Source organism: Oncorhynchus keta, unplaced genomic scaffold, assembly GCF_023373465.1.
Source record: "Oncorhynchus keta strain PuntledgeMale-10-30-2019 unplaced genomic scaffold, Oket_V2 Un_contig_1083_pilon_pilon, whole genome shotgun sequence".
NCBI lineage: Eukaryota > Metazoa > Chordata > Actinopteri > Salmoniformes > Salmonidae > Oncorhynchus > Oncorhynchus keta.
This window is the reverse complement of record NW_026277222.1, coordinates 154,680-176,947: the sequence shown is the minus strand read 5'-3', so window position 1 is coordinate 176,947 and position 22,268 is coordinate 154,680. Positions and strand designations below refer to the sequence as shown.

Genomic DNA, 22,268 nt, shown 5'->3' with positions numbered 1-22,268 from the left:
GACCTGCGGCTCTAACAGTTTTACGCCTCTGGGCCCTCCAACACACTCCTCTGGACCTGGTCCTGGGTTACTGAGCTGGTCTGTTTGTACACCTTGCCGTGGTTAAATGCGGTGGTTCGCGCATGCTGCCATCTATCCACGGTTTGTGGTTTGGTTAAGTTCTAATCGTCACAGTGGGAAAAACATCCTCAATGCACTTCCTGATGAACTCTTGTCACAGAGTCAGTGTATACATCAATACTTTATTGTCCAGGGACTGAACTTTAATGAATAATATACTCAGAGGAGGTGGATGATATGCACACCTCCCGAGTCTGATTAGCAGCCCAGACCTTATTCCTGTTCTCTGTCGACGGTGCAGCCCCAGGATGAATGGAATTGCCTCTGGGAATTCAAACAAAGGATCCGATTCAGGAAAGTCGAATTTCTGATCTAAATTGTGACGAGTGACCGACGATCTATATCCAAAAGTTATTTTCAGCTGTAGGTAATGCCGGAAATATTCTGAGCAAATAATGTAAGAAATAACAAAAAATAAAATACAGCAAAGTTGGCTAGGAGAAATATGGCGACATAGCTAGCCAACTTTGCCTGATCTGAGAATAATGTTAGCTAGCTATTAACTTAGTAACAGTAGCTAGCTTGCTTTTGGTGGAAGAATTCAACATTTTGTGTGCTGAACTGGTTAGCAGCATCACTTTGACTTCATATGGCTGGCTGGACAAATCATCCTATGCTTTCATGACATTGTCAAACTTCAGAAATACTGCTCATTGTCACGCCTTGGTCATAGTATTTTGTGTTTTCCTTAATTATTTGTTCAGGCCAGGTTGTGACATGGGTTTATTGTGTTGTCTTATTGGGTTTTTTGTAGGCATTGGGATTGTGGTTGATTAGGGGTGTGTCTAGCATAGGCTTGGCTGCCTGAGGCGGTTCTCAATCAGAGTCAGGTGATTCTCGTTGTCTCTGATGGGGAACCGTATTTAGGTAGCCTGGGTTTCACTGTGTATTTCGTGGGTGATTGTTCCTGTCTCCGTGTTAGTGTTCACCAGACAGGCTGTATAGGGTTTCACGTTCCGTTTGTTGTTTTGTATATGTATAAGTTATTTCATGTATCGCGATCATTTATTAAAGAACATGAGTAACAACCACGCTGCATTTCGGTCCGACTCTCTTTCGACAAACGAACGCCGTTACACTCATTGGTTCACAAAACACCATGTAAAATGGTATGACTAAGACTTCCTCATCAAATGTCTACATTATTTACAGATGTATTGTTTTAACTCCGATTAATTCGGTCTGTTTTAGACAGCAGAAGATGGAGTCCTGAAGATGGCGCTGCAATGCTTTGTTATGTCACTTGATTATGAATCTATAAATTTTTTTTTGCTGGAATGGAATGTTCGTATACTGTATATTTATTTTCTCACCATGTTTTTTTATTTAATACAATTTTTACTAGCTATCTTAAGACGAATGCACTGACTGCAATTTTCTCTAGATAAGAGCATCTGCTAAATGACTAAAATGTCAATGTTTTACATGCAGATCTCATATTACTATATTGATTAATTTCTTAATGTTTTTTATTTTAATATTGATGTCAAAGTATCATTCCTACAGTTATTTACTAAAAATGTAGTTACTTGTAGTTACTTTTGCAAAACAAAACATTTGTCCCTCAAAGGAAGCGAGTGATAGATTTCAAGCAATCATTGAACAACCCCTTTAATCATTTTTTTAAACAATAAAAGCTAATTGACCATATCTGAAAATGGATATAGTGTGTATATAGCGTTTTGGAAAGAAACGTTTCATATGGAGGGGAGTATATTTTCTATACCCCTAATGGTTAGAATCAGGTAGGGTAGTGTAAATTGATCCTAGATCTGTGGTGCAATCCACTGAGAGAAAATGGCAGCCGTACCCAACAGGAGTCCTCGATGACGTGAGGCTCCATCTCTCCTCCTGCCTCAATGATCTCCCCACTCCACGCCCTGAAATGCACAGACCCCTTTGAAGGAGGCTGGTCCTCAGAGGTCCTCCAGATAGGTACGTTCAGGCAGTGGATGGTCACATGTTGCACCGCCTTTGAGCTCAAGAGATGCAGGAAGTTCATCTGGACACGCCCAACACTAATCTCCAGCTGCATTGTCAATGAAGAGGATGAAAGTTGTTCAAAACAAATATACTATATCATAATATATAAATATACAGTTGAAGCCGGAAGTTTATATACACCTTTACCAAATACATTTCAACTCTGTTTTTCACAATTCCTGATATTTAATCCTAATAAAAAATTCCCTGTCTTAGGTCATCACATTCCCAGTGGGTCAGAGGTTTACATACACTCAATTAGTATTTGGTAGCATTGCCTTTAAATGGTATAACTTCAGTCAAAGTATCGGGTAGCCATCCACAAGCTTCCCACAATAAAGTGGGTGAATTTTGGCCCATTCCTCCTAACGGAGCTGGTGTAACTGAGTCAGGTTTGTAAAGGCCTCCTTGCTCGCACACACTTTTTCAGTTTTACCCACACATTTTCTATTTTCTATGGGGTCAGGGCTTTAGAAATGTTTGGCCATAATGACCATCGTTATGTTTGGAGGAAAAAGGGGGAGGCTTGCAAGCCAAAGAACACCATCCCAACCGTGAAGCGAGGGGGTGGAAGCATCATATTGTGTGGGTGCTTTGCTGCAGGAGGGACTGGTGCACATCAAAATAGATGACATCATGAAGCTGGAAAATATGTGGCTATTTAGAAGCAACATCTCAAGACATCAGTGGAGTGGCCACCACAAAGCCCTGACCTCAAGCCTATATAGAATTTGTGGGAAAAACTGAAAAAGTGTGTGCGAGCAAGGAGGCCTACAAACCTGACTCAGTTACACCAGCTCTGTCAGGAGGAATGGGCCAAAATTCACCCAACTTATTATGGGAAGCTTATGGAAGGCTACTCAAAACTTTGACCGAAGTTAAACAATTTAAAGGCAATGCTACCAAATACTAATTGAGTGTATGTAAATTTCTGACCCAATGGGAATGTGATGAAATAAATAAAACCTGAAATAAATCACTCTACTATTATTCTGACATTTCACATTATTTAAATAAAGTGGTTATCCTAAATGACCTAAGACAGGGATTTTTTACTGAAATTAAATGTCAGGAATTGTGAAAAACTGAATTTAAATGTAGTTGGCTAAGGTGTATGTAAACCTCCGACTGTACGTGACAATGCTGTTCGTTGATCAGCGTATAACACTATCGTGTACTCAAAGCTCATCACTAAGCTAAGGACACTGGGACTAAACACCTCCCTCTGCAACTGGATGTTGGACTTTGAGGCTTCCCCCAGGTGATAGCGGTAGGCAACAACACATCAGCCACGCTTATCCTCCACATGGGGGCCCCTCAGCAGGGGTGTGTGATTAGTCCCCCTCTGTTACTCCCTGTTCACCCACGACTGCGTGGCCAAACATGACTCCAACATCATCATCAAGTTTGCTGATGACACAACAGTGGCCTGATCACCAACAACGATGAGACAGCCGAATGGGAGGAGGTCAGAGACCTGGCAGTGTGGTGCCAGGACAACAACCTCGCCCTCAACGTGAGAAAGACAAAGGAGCTTATCGTGGACTAACGGAAAAGGAGGGCCGAGCATGCCCACATTCACATCGACACCTGTCGTGGAGCGGGTCGAGAGCTTCAAGTTCCTTGATGTCCACATCTCTAACACACGATCATGGTCCAAACACACCAAGACAGTCGTGAAGAGGGCACAACAACGCCTCAATCCTCAAACATTTCTACAGCTGCACCATCGAGGTCATCCTAACTGGTTGCATCACCGCTCGGTGTGGCAACTACTCGGCATCTGACCGCATTTCATGGTAAGGTTGTATTCGGGGCATTTGACAAATAACATTTGATTTGAAACTCTTTTGCCAATTGAATGGAAGCCTAGCTACTCATGAAATACTGTGGTATCATATATTCAGTGTGACTGGTTGTAGTATGACTGGTGATGTATGACTGGTGATGTATGACTGGTGATGTATGACCGGTGATGTATGACCGGTGATGTATGACCGGTGATGTATGACCGGTGATGTATGACTGGTGATGTATGACCGGTGATGTATGACCGGTGATGTATGACTGGTGATGTCTGAAGTACCTTGGACACCGTTACAGGTTTTAGGCAGGTCTGCCCTCCACCTGTGAAGTTACAGGTGACCTCTATTGTATCTGAGGAGTAGCCCAAGTTTGGGTCAATCCAATAAGTGCCTAGGGAGAGAAAATAGTCAGTTACTAAACACACTCTTTCCCATTATTCTTCTCCCTCTTGTGTGCACATACAGTACATGAATGCATGCAAGCACACACACATCTGTCCTCTCACCATCGCTCATTTTCTGTTCACAGCTGTGGAGGTCCCTGCAAATGCGGGCGGGGTTATCGCTGGTGCCCAGTGGATTTTTCAGGCTCTGGATCAGGTTACTAAGGTAGTGGAGGGTCTTAATGATCTCTGTAACATGGTCTAGCATAGGCAGGTCCATAACTAGCCAATTCTGCACAGAGATAGATAGAGAAATTCATTTGTAGCAGTCTACAGTATATCCAAAAACATGAATGGATGACTATACATGAGAATAAATGGATATGTTCACAGCTTATTGAGGGTATCATGGTACTGACCTCAGTCCTAAGTGGGGTGTTTATAGACTCAAACACCTGAAGGGAACCGTCCTGTTTCTGAATAAGAAAACGGCACAGACAACATAATGTAACATTACACTTTCATAGGACGTACTGTATAGGAACACAGTGTTTGGTACTGTAGTGATGGCCATAGTCAATAGTCACATAGTTGATGATGGCCATAGTCACAGTAGCTAAATGTTTTGGTGAAAGGTCTAGTGTACTTAGTGTATTGAAGAGACAATAACTTACAAATGACAGAGGGACACCAGGAGGACCCTAGAGAAAATGGAACAACCAGTCAGGAGAAATAACGCTACAGATCACCTAAAGTAACACAGATGGAGTATGCTCCATCACAGTTCGATTGCAGGAACTATCAATAAATGTGCCCTTATAACGGACTAATCTTGCAATGTAGTCCTTGATGAGGCCCATCTGAATTCTTCGGTTGGAAGTTTCCTTTATTTTTTTATAAACAGCCTTCGTGTGTGATCATTTTTATCACTCACAATAGGGGTTTGCGATGCTACTTTCCAACATGCTAAGAGCAGGGAGTTTTGAGAATGCACTGTGAACTAAGCTGTTTTTATGAAAAACTGGAGCCCTTCAAAATTGAATTTGAGACTTGTTTGACTCCAGGTAGAGAGAGTAATTGGATGCGTGGTGGGACCAGAAAAAAATATGAAGAATCGTTCCCGGTGCGCCTGCCTTGACCGCCTCAAATAGCCGACCAATCAGCCTGTCACCAACCCTTTTGGAAAAACTGGTGTTTGACCAGATACCATGCTATTTTACAGTAAACACATTGACAACAGACTTTCAGCACGCTTATAGGGAAGGACATTACACAAGTGACTGATGATTGGCTGAGAGAAATTGATGATAAAAAGATTGTAGGGGCTGTTTTGTTAGACTTCAGTGCGGCTTTTGATATTATCCATCATAGTCTGGAAAAACATATGTGTTATGGCTTTATACCCCCTGCTATATTGTGGATAAAGAGTTACCTGTCTAACAGAACAGAGAGGGTGTTCTTTAATGGAAACCTCTCAAACAAAATCCAGGTAGAATCAGGAATTCCCCAGGGCAGCTTTCTATGCCACTTTTTTCAAATTGTATTAATGACATGCCATTGGCTTTAAATAATGACTAAACTGCTTGGAGTAACCATGGATTGTAAACTGTCACGGTCAAAACATATTGATACAACAGTAGCTAGGAAGTGGGGAGAAGTCTGTCTATAATAAAGTGCTGCTCTGCATTCTTAACAGCACTATCAGCAAGGCAGGTACTACAGGCCCTAGTTTCGTCACACCTGGACAACTGTTCAGTCATGTGGTCAAGTGTCACAATGAGTGACTTAGGAAAATTGCAATTGGCTCAGAACAGACTCAAAGTGGAGGAGAGCTTGACTTCATCACTACTTGTATTTGTGAGAAGTATTGACATGTTGAATGCACCGAGCTGTCTGTTTGAACTACTGACACACAGCTTGGAAACCCATGTATACCCCACAAGACATGCCACCAGAGGTCTCTTCACAGTCCCCAAGTACCTAACAAACTATGGGAGGCGCACAGTACTACATAGAGCCATGACTACATGGAACTCTATTCCACATATTGTAACTCATGCAAGCAGTAAAATTAGATTTAAAAAACATAAAAATACACCTTATGGAACAGCGGGAACTATGAAGCAACAGACACATGCATACAAACACATAATACACACGTACATATGGATTTTGTTTTGTATACATGTGGTAGTAGAATAGGGGCCTGAGGGCACACATTAATTTGTTGTGAAATCTGTTATGAATGTATTGTAATATTTAAAAATGTATAACTGCCTTAATTTTGCTGAACCCCAAGAAGAGTGGGGATTCATAATTAATACACATACAAAGTTACAACAGCTGACATAACATATCATACATAACCTGTATAACATTGTCATGACCCATTTATAGTGTTCCCGAGTGGCACAGCTGTCTAAGGCACTGCATCTCAGTGATAGAGCTGTCACTAAAGACCCTGGTTTGATTCCAGGCTGTATCACAACCCGCTGTGATTAGGAGTGCCATAGTGTGGCGCACAATTGGCACAGCGTCGTCTGGGTTAGGGTTTGGCCTGGGTAGGCATTCATTGTAAATAAGAATTTGTTGATAACTGACTTGCCTAGTTAAATAAAGGTTAAATAAAATAAAGAAAAATAAATAAATATTTACACCTGTTGTGACATATATTGCATTATTTTATGGCTGGTTATGACAGCTACATAAGTGTCAAAACCCACATTTATTCAAGTTCTTTATTTCCCTGCCAAGAACTTTCCTTTTGTTTGAAACTTTGTTGTTGTAATTCTTTAACGTCATTTTTTTCAGCATATCTTAAATAACTTGTAGAAAATAAGCTTTCTGACAATGCCATGAAGCATTATGGCCATCTTGTTTACTTGAACTAAGAAAATACACTTCATGGCACTGTCTAGAAACATGATGACCACCATAATCATATGAGCCAGACAGGCCTATCTTGTACATGCCCTTATATCAATCAGTCACAAAGAGGGTGTCCTGCTCCTGAAATCTGCTCCTGCATTCATCCCAGTCGTCAACAGCGCATTGGGGTAGGTGCATGTCTGACATCAATGTGTGTGCAATTACAATGGTACTTTAATATGGTACATTTCCCCAAAATGTATTCAACATAAACACACTGTTGACACATAGGCTACGGTGTAATTGACTGTTTTTCCTTGTGTGCAGGTTGTGGGTATTGACGCTAATGTTGTTATAATAACTCGGCATAAAAGAAACTACGTTGTGGGTTTTTACACTGTTATGTAGGTGTTTTTACACTGGTAGGTTTTTACACTTATGTAGGTGTCATAACCAGCCATAAAATAACTACCATGGTAGGTTTTTACACTGTTATGTAGGTGTCATAACTACCATGGTAGGTTTTTACACTGTTATGTAGGTGTCATAACCAGCCATAAAATAACTACCATGGTAGGTTTTTACACTGTTATGTAGGTGTCAAACCAGCCATAAAATAACTACCATGGTAGGTTTTTACACTGTTATGTAGGTGTCATAACCAGCCATAAAATAACTACCATGGTAGGTTTTTACACTGTTATGTAGGTGTCATAACCAGCCATAAAATAACTATGTGGTAGGTTTCGTGGGTTGTTACACTCTTATGTAGGTGTCATAACCAGCCATAAAATAACTATGTGGTAGGTTTCGTGGGTTGTTACACTCTTATGTAGGTGTCATAACCAGCCATAAAATAACTATGTGGTAGGTTTTTACACTCTTATGTAGGTGTCATAACCAGCCATAAAATAACTATGTGGTCGGTTTTGTGGGTTGTTGCACTCTTATGTAGGTGTCATAACCAGCCATAAAATAACACAATGTCACAACATATGTGTCATGACAGTGTTATGACCATATTATAACAGGTTATGACACGTTATGTCAGCTGTTATGACATGGATATAACGTGCTATGACGCTGGGTGTCAAGTAAAGTGTTAACCTAATTTGGCTAACACACTAACAAAGTATGCTAGATTGAGTTAGGAAGGTGAAGACTTACTGGAGGTCCCGGGGGTCCTGGAAGCCCCTGTGAAACAACAAAATCACAAAACATCTCAATCTGGTAGTTATAAATGCCCTTTTTAAGCCTAACATTGGAAGGTTTTTAAATCAGCTTCATTATTTAAAACATCCTGCACTGCAAACACATACCTTTGGTCCTTGTAATCCCTGTTGATGAGCAAGAGGGAAAGAGAAAAAAATAGGTCAATTTTGGGTACACTCTTGGAAAAAAAGGTACCTACAGTAGTTGTCACTGGGGCACCCTACTTGTCACTGAGGTGGTACCCTGTAAGGTACGTAAATATTATACCTTTAGTCAGCGGTATATCATATTACCCTTATGGGTTGTATTTGCAAAGAGGCAATTGTGTACCTCATGGGTGACGAAATAGCACCTTTCTCACAGGTATAAATGTGCACCTACAGAAAAGGTACACGTGAGCATTTTTTAGGGTGCCACTACAGCCCTTTTGATACACTTCTCTTTAAACACATTGAGATGAATTAAAGAGCAAATATTATATACACAATCAAACAAAACACATTTATAAATGTAAAAATCCCTAGCCTTTCTCGTAAACTGACCCAGAGACAACACCACATCCAAATGAAACATTACTTGAAGATTATTCCACATTATAGGGGTCTAGTAGGAAAATGTTATTTTTTAAGTGACAAGAATGCTGTATAATGCCTTTTTAAACATTCTAGATTATTTTTCCTTTCTTTGTTTTACAACATGCTGAGAAAAACAATTAGATATTGTAAGGAAAATGTTGACTCAACAACATTTGATATTAACAATAGCTTTTTTTACTGTCTCGTGCGCTTATATAAGCCTTTAAAAAGACTACAGAGCTGCAAGTGGACAATACCTAGAAAACATGACCACATTGGCCCCTGTTGGATATTCTGTGGGCATGGACTAGCCCCACCAGCCTAACATGGGCTGGCCAACACCAGTCCAGCACAGGCTAGCCCATACCAGCTTAACATGTGCTAGCACATGCTGGGCCAATTATTAGGTGGCTAACATAGCATGGACCAAATGGGGAAGCCCACACTGGTCCCTAATGTGTTAGATGGGGTGAGTGTTTTATTCTGTTCCACTTGATAATGTACCGGCGGGGGCTCATTACAATATTTGGGGCGTGGTTTGCGTTCAGTTATTTTGTGCAGCTGTTACTGAGAGTGTCATTCCAGATTGTACACGGCCATTTCAGTAGTCTTAATAAAGGCTTGAGTAAGTGCATGTGACATTATAAAAGTATCTTACACAGTAACCACTACCACTACTTTGAATACAATGCTAATCTGTTAAAACGGATCAATTTTCATAAGGTTGGGCCTATACCATGAGCTCATATCAAACACTTATCTCCCTCACTAGCTTTAAGCACCAACTGTCAGAGCAGCTCAAAGATTACTGCACCTGTACATAGCCCACCTATAATTTAGCCCAAACAACTACCCCTTTCCCTACTGTATTTAATTTATTTATTTATTTATTTTGCTCCTTTGCGCATTCTTCCACTGCAAATCTACCATTCCAGTGTTTTACTTGCTATATTGTATTTACTTTGCCACCATGGCCTTTTTTTGCCTTTACCTCCCTTATCTCACCTCATTTGCTCACATCGTATATAGACTTGTTTATACTGTATTATTGACTGTATGTTTGTTTTACTCCATGTGTAACTGTGTCGTTGTTTGTATCAAACTGCTTTGCTTTATCTTGGCCAGGTCGCAATTGTAAATGAGAACTTGTTCTCAACTTGCCTACTTGGTTAAATAAAGGTGAAATAAATAAATAAATATTAGGACCCAAATGGCCCTCACCAGAGGAGGGCTGCCCTCAGCAAAGGACCAAATGTGTCGTTATTGGAGCAGACTGAATCAGTGAAGTGAAATAATACTAAAATTGACCTTGGATTCCAGAGTAGGTATAGTAGTTACTTACCATCTCTCCACGGCTCCCCTTGTCTCCTTTAGGGCCCTGAGGAGATACGTGTATAGTCAGAATGATGAAGGCTAGCAATCAGCCATACCTAAATAAATAATGTTTAATTGATATGGGCAAAATACTTACTGGACTTCCATCGGGCCCAATAATCCCCATCGTACCCATTATTCCACCTCTGCCCTGGAAATGGAAGGAAAGAGGAAGAGAGTGATGAGTTCACGTCAATCTATAGCCCTGTTTATATCTGGTGCTAACACGCGTCCTTTGTTCCTGATTGTGCCCACATTTTTAGACTGGTGGAGACGATTAAGACTCCAGAGGCATTCGGGAATGCATTGTGTCTGGATATCTTACAATGGACCGAGACAGTAAAATGGACCGAGACAGTAAAATGGACCGAGACAGTAAAATGGACCGAGACAGTAAAATGGACCGAGACAGTAAAACAATTTAAATCATAATTGAGCCCTACAGACGAAGAACTGTATGTGCTAATTGCATTTTCATAAAAATAAAAAAAAATCGCACCAAATACAAACAACAACTTTCAGACGCACACAAACGACAACATCTCAACATCTCATCTGCCCAGACCCCATCCCTAGTGCCTGCATTATAATCTGCCATGTATCCTTAAATTGTACCAATTAGTTTCTTGGTCACCCAGGGAATTTAAATATTTCAATAATAAATCATATTGTTTTTCCATTGTGTTAATGATGGTGGATTGATTTCCACAATTTTCATACATTTTTTTCAAGATCAGTGAGATGAAGAGAATCGTCCAGCCCATTAGGTATCTCACTATACCACCATATCTTGAAATATGCACTTGCTAAACATCTCCTGAGTAGTTTTGTAGTGTTACTACTGTAGTCAAAAAATAGTTCTTAATATTCCGGGCAACTTTATGAATTGTATCTGAATTTACATTTCTTGGTAAAAATGTGTAGCACTATTTTAGAGTATTGTTAAGAATATAAGATATTTTATGGATACTGTCCCTGACCTCAGTTCAAATGGCTTATTTTTCTTTCAAAAGAGACCAAGATACAATTGCGCGAACTGACATCGGTTTGAAAAAAATCTGTGTTCTTACATGGTGTAAGTGTTCAAGAGGGTATGTTCGCACACAATGTAGACATAGTACAATATATTCTTTATGCTATTTTAATGTATGTTCTCTAGCAGCAGCAAGGGAAATACTTTTTCACACAGATGTTTCAGACAAAGCCTTCTCCTGTGTGTGCAATCAATAAACCCATTACGGAATAGTCCCAAAAGTGCAAACCCAGCCCCTCTGACACTTAAGGCAGGCTAAATCAAACAGATTAAGCCTAGTCCTAGACTAAAAAGCAAACTCAAAAACTCTTCCTCCAGGGTTCTTTTTCATCTAGGACTAGGCTTGAGCTGTGTCCGGGAAACTAAACCTCAAAGTATTTGAAAGAAAACAAATACTACTTGAACCCAGGTTTGGTAGAGCTAGCATGCTGGAAATTACTTGTCTACAAAAGGCCCCTACTTACCATTGTGCCCTGTGGCCCTTTTGGTCCCTGTATGCCTTTTGGTCCCAAGTCACCTGGAGGTCCCTGGAAACATCAACGACAAACATTTATACAATCAGTATAACTTCATGTGCAACACATGTATTCCACCCCCCCATTTAAAGTATTGAAGTGATTTTTAACTATCACCCCATTTCAAGGCTTCCTTGTCTAGCTAAGATTATTGAATCCTTCACCATTCATTTCTATTGGGCACAAAATAATCTGGGCTATGGGACTTAATACAAACACACGATAACATACACACATGTACACATTGATTTTGTGTTCTAGATATGTGGAAGTAGAGGCCTGAGGCATACACTTAATGTTGTGAATTCTGTTATGAATGTATTGTAATGTTTTAAAAATGTATAACTGCCTTAATTTTGCTGGACCCAAGGAAGAGTAGCTGCTGAATACAAATACAAATACTAAATGTTTGACTACTTCAATACGCATATATGTGAATTTGTCCCAATACTTTTGGTCCCCTAAAATGGGGGGAATATGTACAAAGAAGTGCTGTAATTTCTAAATGGTTCACCAGATAAGGGTGAAAAAATACCCTCAAATTAAACATGACAGTCTGTACTTTAACCTCAATCAATGTATCATTTCAAATCCTAAGTGCACAACCAAAGCAACAAAAACATTTGTCACTGTCCCAAGACTTTTGGAGCTCACTTTATGTGGTTGTCCCACCTAGACCTCATAAGATCTGAACTGGGCTGTGTGGTACGAGGTCGCCGTCTACTGGCGGTGGAAGGACACTGTTTTTGCTAATTCGACTGTTTTCATGATCATTATTAAGGACTTTTTTTGTGCATTTCTTGTATAATATATATATATATATATATACACACATGCAGTAGGTGGTGTAGTTCGGCTACATGACATATACCCCTTGGCTGCCTGACATGTGCATGTGTTTATGAACTCACTGTTGGTCCAAACACTCCCAGTATCCCTGGAAAACCTGGTTCTCCTGTATCACCCTGGAACAGATCAGACACAGCAGTTAGGATGTGGCCCCAACAATGGGGGGAAACAACGTCCATCAATAGACCTTCATCAGAAAACAGAAGTAAGCTAATACAGGAACCATGCTATGTGAGCATTACCAGTATCATCAATGTCAATATTGATCTATATACATGTGGTTAGTTGGCTGAAACTTACAGGTTGTCCTTTGGGCCCTTGGTCCCCCTGTGGCCCTGGCAGTCCCATCCCACCCTTAAAGCCTCTCTTCCCCGAGGGTCCTGTTTGTCCTGGGAGGCCCCTTTCACCCTGGGAGAAGAAATCACATAGAGCCAACTGACATGAAGAATAGTAGTATGGAGTAGGTGCCTATTACTCTACAACAACGTTCCATAAATGTTTCTAGAATCGAGACATTCTTTAAGTTGAGCTTAATTCTATTTTAATTCAGTCAATTCAGGGGATGACTCGAAAAGGATTTAATGACGATTTTACAATTATTGAATTGGAAGTGTCATTCAATTATCCTTAGCCTATGTTTACACCCTGATGAAAACCCTTCCTCCATACTCAACTACACAATTTCCATCTCTCTTACAGTACCTTTGGTCCGAAGGTTCCCATATCGCCCGGCAGTCCCAGCCCGCCGACTTTTCCACGGTAACCAGCTTTGCCAGGGAGACCGAACTCACCATTGTCACCATGCTCGCCCTACAGAGAGAGAGAGAGAGAGAGAGAGTCTATTTTTTTGTACTGTATTGTTCTGTTTATCATTATTATTCATTGGGTATTCTTATTGTGAAGAATGCGAATAATGAGCCCCAGCTTTTTTATATTGAACTTTTATGTTGGCAAGTCGGTTAAGAACAAAATCTTATTTACAATAACAGCCGTGCCGTGCGGTAGCAGAGAAAACTGTCTATAACTTGGGTGACTGGAGTCTCTGACAATTTTACGGACATTCCTCTGACACTACCTACTGTATCGGTCCTGGATGGCAGGAAGCTTGGCCCCGATGTACTGGGCCATGTGCACTACCCTCTGTAGCGCCTTACGGTGGGATGCCGAGCAGTTACCATACCAGGCGGTGAAGCTAACGGTCAGGATGCTGTCGATGGTGCAGCTGTAGAACTATTTGAAGATTTGGGAACCCATGCCAAATCTTTCAGTCTCTTTTGGGGGAAAAGGTGCTGTTGTGCCCTCTTCACGACTGTCTTGGTGTGTTTGGACCATGATAGTTTGTTGGTGATGTGGACACTAAGGAACACTCTCGACCCGCTCCACTACAGCCCCGTCGATATTAATGGGGGCCTGTTTGACTCCTTTTCCAGTAGTCCATGATCATCTCCTTTGTCTTGCTCACATTGAGGGAGAGGTTGTTGTCCTGGCACTACACTGCCAGGTCTCTGACCTCCTCCCTATAGGCTGGCTCAACTGTTGTGTCGTCAGCAAACCTAATGATGGTGTTGGAGTCGTTCTTGGCCATGCAGTCATGGGTGAACAAGGAGTACAGGAGGAGACTAAGCACGCACCCCTGAGGGGCCCCAGGGATGCAGATGTGTTGTTTGCCTACCCTTACCACCTGTGGGTGGCCCCTCAGAAAGTACAGAATCCAGTTGCAGAGGGAGGTGTTTAGTCCCAGGGTCCTTAGCTTAGTGATGAGCTTTGTGGGCACTATGGTGTTGAACGCTGATTTTCCTTTTGTCCAGATGTGAAAGGGCATTGTGGAGTGCAATAGAGATTGTGTCATCTGTGGATCTGTGGGGTGGTATGCAAATTGGAATGGGTCCAGGTTGTCTGGGATGGTGGTGTTGATGTGAGCCATGACCAGCCTTTCAAAGCATTTCATGGCTACAGATGTGAGTGCTACAGGGCAATAGTAATTTAGACAGGTTACGTTGGCATTCTTGGGCACAGGTTGAGTCAGGAGGAGGTTGAAAATGTCAGTGAAGATACTTGCCAACTGGTCAGCACATGCTCTGAGTATGCATTTTGGTAATCCCTCTGTCCCCAAGGCCTAATCAATGTTAACCTGTTTAAAGTTCTTACATCGGCTAGGGAGAGTGTGATCATACTGTTGTCCGGAACAGCTGGTGCTCTCATGCATGGTTCAGTGTAATGCGTGCCTTGAAGCGAGCATAAAAGGCATTTAGCTCGTCCGACAAAGCACTGGAGTCTGACAACTACTGAGGATAATAGCAGACGATATTGCCATTCATATTTGCCGTATTTTCAATCTAAGCCTACTAGAAAGTGTGTGCCCTCAGACCTGGAGCATAGCAAAATTACACTGGAACAAAAAATATAAACGCAACATGTAAAGTGCTGATCCCATGTTACATGAGCTGAAATAAAAGATTGCAGAAATGTTCCATATGCGCAAAAAGGGGGGCGCAGAGGGTTTTTTCTGTCTGTAATAAAGTCCTTTGGGGGGAAAAACTCATTCCGATTGGCTGGGCCTGGCTTCCCAGTTGGTCAGCCTGGCTCCCAAGTAGGTGGGCCTATGCCCTCCCAGGTCCACTACTGGCTTCACCCTTGCCCAGTCATGTGAAATCCCTAAATTAGGGCCTAATGCATTTATTTAAATTGACTGATTTCCTTATATTATATATATATTATATTATATAATAAAAATATTATTTTTATTTCTGAGAAATTGTTGCATGATGCATTCATTATTTTTGTGTTGGATAATTCCACTGCCCAATAATAGTAAAGCCCTCTCTACTGGCTGACTGAAATAGCTGACCAATCAGCCTGTAACCAACCCTTTGGAGAACTTATGAAAGAAAATGGTGTTTGACCAGATACAATGCTATTTTACAGTAAACAAATTGACAACAGACTTTCAGAACGCTTATAGGGAAGGACATTCGACAAGCACAGCACTTACACAAATGGCTGATGATTGGCTGAGAGACAATTACGATAAAAAGATTATGGGAGCTGTTTTGTTAGACAATGCGGCTTTTGACATTATCCATCATAGTCTGCTGATGGAAAAACGTATGTGTTTTGGCTTTACACCCCCTGCTATATTATGGAACACAGAGGGTGATATTTAATGGAAGTCTCTCAAACATATTCCAGGTAGAACTTTTTTCAATCTTTACTAATGATATGCTCAACTTGCCCTCTAAATACACCTCTGATCAAGATCTCAGTGATCACTGCCTCATTGCCTGCATCCGTAATGGGTCAGCGGTCAAACGACCCCCACTCATCACTGTCAAACGCTCCCTGAAACACTTCAGCGAGCAGGCCTTTCTAATCGACCTGACCGGGGTATCCTGGAAGGATATTGATCTCATCCGGTCAGTAGAGGATGCCTGGTTATTTTTTTTAAAATGCCTTCTTCACCATCTTAAATAAGCATGCCCCATTCAAGAAATTTAGAACCAGGAGCAGATGTATCTTATACATATATATAGGTTCTCTCCAGACCTGACTGCCCTTAACCAACACAAAAACATCCTATGGAGTTCTGCATTAGCATCGAACAGCCCCTGTGATATGCAACTTTTCAGGGAAGCTAGAAACCAATATACACAGGCAGTTAGTATACACATACGACTGCACAGGCTGAAGAAATGTGTCTTGTCACCTAAAACCCTGACAAACTTTTACAGATGCATAATTGATAGCATCCTGTTGGGCTGTATCACTGCCTGGTACGGCAACTGCTCCGCCCACAACCGTAAGGCTCTCCAGAGGGTGGTGCAGTTTGCACAACTAGTCACTGGGGGCAAACTATCTGCCCTCCAAGACACCTACAGCACCCAGTGTCACAGGAAGGCCAAAAAGATCATCAAGGACAACAACCACCCGAGCCACTGCCTGTTCATCCCGCTTACCATCCAGGAGGCGAGGTCAAAACAGGTGCATCAAAGGTGGGATCGAGAGACTGAAAAACAGCTACTATCTCAAGGACATCAGACTGTTGAACAGCCATCACTAACACAAAGAGGCTCCTGCCTACATACAGACTCAAATCATTGGCCACTTTAAAACATTGCTCACTAGTCACTTTAAATAATGCGACTTTAATAATATTTACATATCTTACATTACTCATCTCATATGTGTACTGTATCTTATAACATCTATTGCATCTTGCTTATGCCGCTCGGCCATCGGTCATCCATATATTTGAAAGTACATATTCTTATTCCATCCCTTTAGATTTGTGTGTATTAGGTAGTTGTTGTGGAATTGTTAGATTACAGTTTAGATATTACTGCACTACACAAGCATTTTGCTACACTCGCATTAACATCACATAACCATGTGTATGTGACCAATACAATTTGATTTGATTTTGATAACCACACAACTACTGACAACTACTCACCACAACCACAAAACTACTGACTAAACCTAATTACCACAAAACTACTAAACCATACAACTAATGACCACAACACCTGACCACAGCTACTGACCACAATACACCTACTGACCACAGCTACTGAGCACACAACTACTGACAACAACCACACACCAACTGATCACACAACTACTGACCACACACTATTGAGAAAGACAACTACTCACCACAACCACACAACTGACCACACAACTACTGACTAAACCTACTTACCACAAAACTACTTAACCATACAACTACTGAACACAACACCTAACCACAACTACTGACCTTAACCACACAACTACTGACCACAATAACACAACTACTGACCACACAACCACTGAGAAAGACAATTACTGACAACAACCACACACCAACTGATCACACAACACAATTATTGACCACATGACTACTGAGAAAGACATCTACTTGCCACAACCGCACAGCAACTGACCACACAACTACTGACAACAACTCCTGACCACAAATTCTAACCACACAACTACTGACCACAACCACACAACTATTGAGTACACAACTACTGACCACAACTACTACTGACCACAATTACTGTCCAAAACTCTCTCTCCACACGCTCTACTCACTGGCATGCCTTTGGACCCATCCTTCCCTGAGACTCCGTCTACGCCTGGCACGCCCTCCAGCCCCTCTCGCCCCACCATGCCTCTCGGGCCATGGAGACCAACCACACCCTGAGGAAGAAGAAAGACAAAATAAGCAAGAAGGATAAAGAAAAAAGGGAGAACGAGCCATCAGCACCAAATGTGTGAAAGCCCTGTCACGTTTTTGGTGTGAAATCACAGGTTAAGTACAGCATTGCAAGGTTTTGTACAGTCAAATGTGAAAATTTTTATTTTTAATAAACAACTGTACAAATTAAACATGTGTGAAGTCCATATTAAAAAATAATATTAAAAACATGTAAAATATGCATGATACGAACGGATATATAGTAGTTGTGTGGCTGTGCTATATACAGTTGAAGTCAGAAGTTTACATACACCTTAGCCAAAATCACTTACTCAGTTTTTCACAATTCCTGACATTTAATCCTAGTAAAAATTCCCTCTCTTAGGTCAGTTAGGATCATCACTTTATTTTAAGAATGTGAAATGTCTGAATAATATTAGAGACAATGATTTATTTCAGCTTTTATTTCTTTCATCATATTCCCAGTGGGTCAGACGTTTACATACACATATTGCCTTTAAATTGTTTAACTTGGGTCAAACGTTTCAGGTAGCCTTCCACAAGCTTCCCACAATAAGTTGGGTGAATTTTGGCCCATTCCTCCTGACAGAGCTGGTGTAACTGAGTCAGGTTTGTAGGCCTCCTTGCTCACACAAGCTTTTTCAGTTCTGCCCACACATTTTCTATAGGATTGAGATCTGGGCTTTGTGTTGGCCACTCCAATACCTTGACTTTGTTGATCTTAAGCCATTTTGCCACAAATTTGGAAGTATGCTTGGGGTCATTGTCCATTTGGAAAACCCATTTGCGATTAAGCTTTAACTTTCTGGCTGATGTCTTGAGATGTTGCATCAATATATCCACATTTTTTTCCTGTCTCATGATGCCATTTATTCTGTGAAGTGCACCAGTCTCTCCTGCAACAAAGCACCCCCACAACATGATTATGCCACCCCTGTGCTTCACGGTTGGGATGGTGTTCTTCGGCTTGCAATCTTCCCCCTTTTTCCTCTAAAAATAACGATGGTCATTATGGCAAAACAGTTATATTTTTGTTTCATCAGACCAGTGGACATTTCTCCAAAAAGTACCATCTTAGTCTCCATGTACAGTTGTAAACTGTAGTCTGACATTTTTATGCTGGTTTTGGAGCAGTGGCTTCTTCTTTCAGGTTATGTCGATATAGGACTCGTTTTACTGTGGATATAGATACCTTTGTACCGGTTTCCTCCAGCATCTTCACATGGTCATTTGCTGTTGTTCTGGGATTGATTTGCACTTTTCGCACCAAAGTACGTTCATCTCCTTCCTGAGTGGTATGATGGCTGCGTGGTCCCATGGTGTTTATACTTGCGTACTATTGTTTTTACAGATAAACGTGGTACCTTAACCCAACTAGGGTAGGGGGCAGCATTTGAAATTTTGAATGAAAAGCGTGTCCAAAGTAAACTGCCTGCTACTCAGGTCCAGAAGCTAGGATATGCTTATAATTGGTAGATTTGGATAGAAAACACTAACGTTTCCGAAACTGTTAAAATAATGTCTGTGAGTATAACAGACCTGAGGAAAATCCATCCAAGAAGCACCTTTATTTTGAAATGCCTGTTTTTCCATTGAAAGCCTATCCACCATACAAAGACTTATGACGCAGTTAACAATCTCTATGCCTTCTACAACATGTGGCCAGTCTTATGGCATTGTTTCAGGCTTTAACTCTGAAAAATTATGGAGAAACAGCACATTCAAGTAGTGGACAGTGGAAATTTCCAGACATGAAGCCAGCGCACGACGGGAAGCGCACCTTTCTTGTTTTTCCTTATCTATTGATGAAGCTTTTGTCCGGTTGAAATATTATCTATTATTTATGACAAAAAGAACTTGAGGTTTGAGTATAAACATCCTTTGACATGTTTCTACAAACCTTTAGGGAACTTTTTAGATTTTTTTGTCTGTCTTTTGTGACCGAGCTTTGTTCCAATGGAATATTGAACAAAACGCACCAACAAAACTGAGGTTTTTGGACATAAAGAGGGACATTAATCAAACAAAACAAACATTTATTGTGTGAAATGGAGTCTTCGGCGTGTAACCATATGAAGATCATCAAAGGTAAGTAATACATTTTATCGCCATTTCTGACTTTTGTTACTCCTCTTCTTGGCTGCTAACTGTTTGTAATGATTTGTCTGATAGGGGCTGTTCTCAGATAATCACATGGTTAGCTTTCACCGTAAAGCCTTTTTGAAATCTGACACAGCAGTTGGATAAACAATAATTTTATCTTTAAACTTGTGTATAACATTTGTATCTTTTATGTATGTTTATTATGAGAATTTCTGTTTTGTTGAGTTTCACGCTCTGCAATTTCACCGGCTGTTGTTTGAGACAGTGTTTTACTGAACAAAATGCGCTAACAAAACAGAGTTTTTATTACATAAAGACGGACTTGATCGAACAAAACAAACATTTATTGGGTAACTTGGAGTCTTGTGAGTGTAACCATATGAAGATCATCAAATGTAAGTGATTCATTTTATCGCTATTTCTGACTTTTGTTACTCGTCTACATGGCTGGTTACTGTTTGTAATGATTTGTCTGCTGAGCGCTGTTCTCAGATCGCATGGTTTGCTTTCGCCGTAAAGTATTTTTGAAATCTGACACAGTGGTTGGATTAACAAGAAGTTTATCTTTAAGCCCATGTATAACACTTGTATGTTTCATTGATTTTTATAATGAGTATTTCTGTTTATGGATTTGGCGGCAGCAATTTCACTGGATGTTGGCCAGGTGGGACGGTAGCGTCCCACAGACCCTAGAGAAGTTAACCTCTTGAACCTCTGGGGGCAGTATTTCATTTTTGGATGAAAAACGTTCCGGTTTTAAACAAGACATTTTGTCGCGAAAAGATGCTCGACTATGCATATAGACAGCTTTGGAAAAAAAAACACTCTGACGTTTCCAAAACTGCAAAGATATTGTCTGTGAGTGCCACAGAACTAATGCTACAGGCGAAACCAAGATGAAATTTCATACAGGAAGTGAGCCAGATTTTTGAGGCGCTGTGTTCCAATGTCTCCTGATATGGCTGTGAATGCGCAAGGAGAGAGCCTACACTTTCTGTCATTTCCCCAAGGTGTTTGCAGCATTGTGACGTATTTGTAGGCATATCATTGGAAAATTGACCAGAAGAGACTACATTTACCAGGTGTCCGCTCGGTGTCCTCCGTCGAAACTATTGTGTAATCTCCAGGTGCGTGCATGTTTCCATTTTGAACAGAGGAGAAACCAAACTGCCACGAGTGATTTATCATCGAATAGATATGTGAAAAACACCTTGAGGATTGATTCTAAACAACATTTTCCATGTTTCTGTCGATATTATGGAGTTAATTTGGAAAAAAGTTTGCGTTTTAATGACTGAATTTTCGGGGGGTTTTCTCAGCCAAACGTCATGAACAAAACGGAGCGATTTCTCCTACACAAATAATCTTTTTGGAAAAACTTGCTATTTGCTATCTAACTGAGAGTCTCCTCATTGAAAACATCCGAAGTTCTTCAAAGGTAAATGATTTTATTTGAATGCTTTTCTTGTTTTTGTGAAAATGTTTCCTGCTGAATGCTAGGCTTAATGCTATGCTAGCTATCAATACTCTTAGACAAATGCTTGTGTAGCTATGGTTGAAAAGCATTTTTTGAAAATCTGAGATGAGTGTTGTTAACAAGAAATTTGTGGAGTGGTTGAAAAATTAGTTTTAATGACTCTAACCTAAGTGTATGTAAACTTCCGACTTCAACTGTATATCTAAAATCTATGAATGAAAAATCTGAGAACAGTAAAAATTAACATAACAACATAAAGGACCCCTAAGTATTAATTTCTGATGAAAAAACACAAATGTGAAAAAAATTGTGGACATAGTGTTTAGGAATGAAACCCCTCAATTATGGGAAAATGGGAAAATGCGGTGTGAAGGTGGACAGGTAAGCTACCGTATTTAGCTGACTTTGCTTTATTTAGAGTTGATTATCAAGAAAATCTGTCACCAAAATGGATTGGTATGGCACAGCCGAATATAAGTCTACGGGCTAGATTCAATCAGATTCGCGCTAGCTAACACGCGCTAGCCGGAACTGCATTATAGCTGTCAAAACAACATCTCGGCATTACACCTAAAGCGGAGATTGCCATTGGCTAGTCACATTAGTAGAAATCCCGTGCAGCCTTGTCTACAAGTTTGAACACTGGAATGTGAGATGTACAGTGGCTTGCGAAAGTATTCACCCCCTTGGCATTTTTCTTATTTTGTTGCCTTTTGGGGGATTTGTATAATTTAATTTACACAACATGCCTACCACTTTGAAGATGCTAAA

General features: G+C 40.7%; 1 protein-coding gene across 1 annotated transcript in view; it reads right to left on the bottom strand.

Annotated features, from left to right (window-relative positions):
* col27a1a (collagen, type XXVII, alpha 1a) overlaps positions 1 to 22,268 on the bottom strand; it is a 172,596-nt gene that overhangs the window by 3,876 nt on the left and 146,452 nt on the right. The window contains exons 43-56 of the mRNA XM_052500505.1: positions 17,791 to 17,898; positions 13,420 to 13,527; positions 13,018 to 13,125; positions 12,780 to 12,833; positions 11,818 to 11,880; positions 10,418 to 10,471; positions 10,289 to 10,324; positions 8,479 to 8,496; positions 8,327 to 8,353; positions 4,966 to 4,992; positions 4,711 to 4,767; positions 4,415 to 4,583; positions 4,190 to 4,299; positions 1,931 to 2,149 (exon numbers count right to left, since the gene is read on the bottom strand). Coding sequence (XP_052356465.1) covers positions 1,931 to 2,149; positions 4,190 to 4,299; positions 4,415 to 4,583; positions 4,711 to 4,767; positions 4,966 to 4,992; positions 8,327 to 8,353; positions 8,479 to 8,496; positions 10,289 to 10,324; positions 10,418 to 10,471; positions 11,818 to 11,880; positions 12,780 to 12,833; positions 13,018 to 13,125; positions 13,420 to 13,527; positions 17,791 to 17,898 — 1,158 coding nt within the window. The remainder of the gene's footprint in view (positions 1 to 1,930; positions 2,150 to 4,189; positions 4,300 to 4,414; positions 4,584 to 4,710; positions 4,768 to 4,965; positions 4,993 to 8,326; positions 8,354 to 8,478; positions 8,497 to 10,288; positions 10,325 to 10,417; positions 10,472 to 11,817; positions 11,881 to 12,779; positions 12,834 to 13,017; positions 13,126 to 13,419; positions 13,528 to 17,790; positions 17,899 to 22,268) is intronic.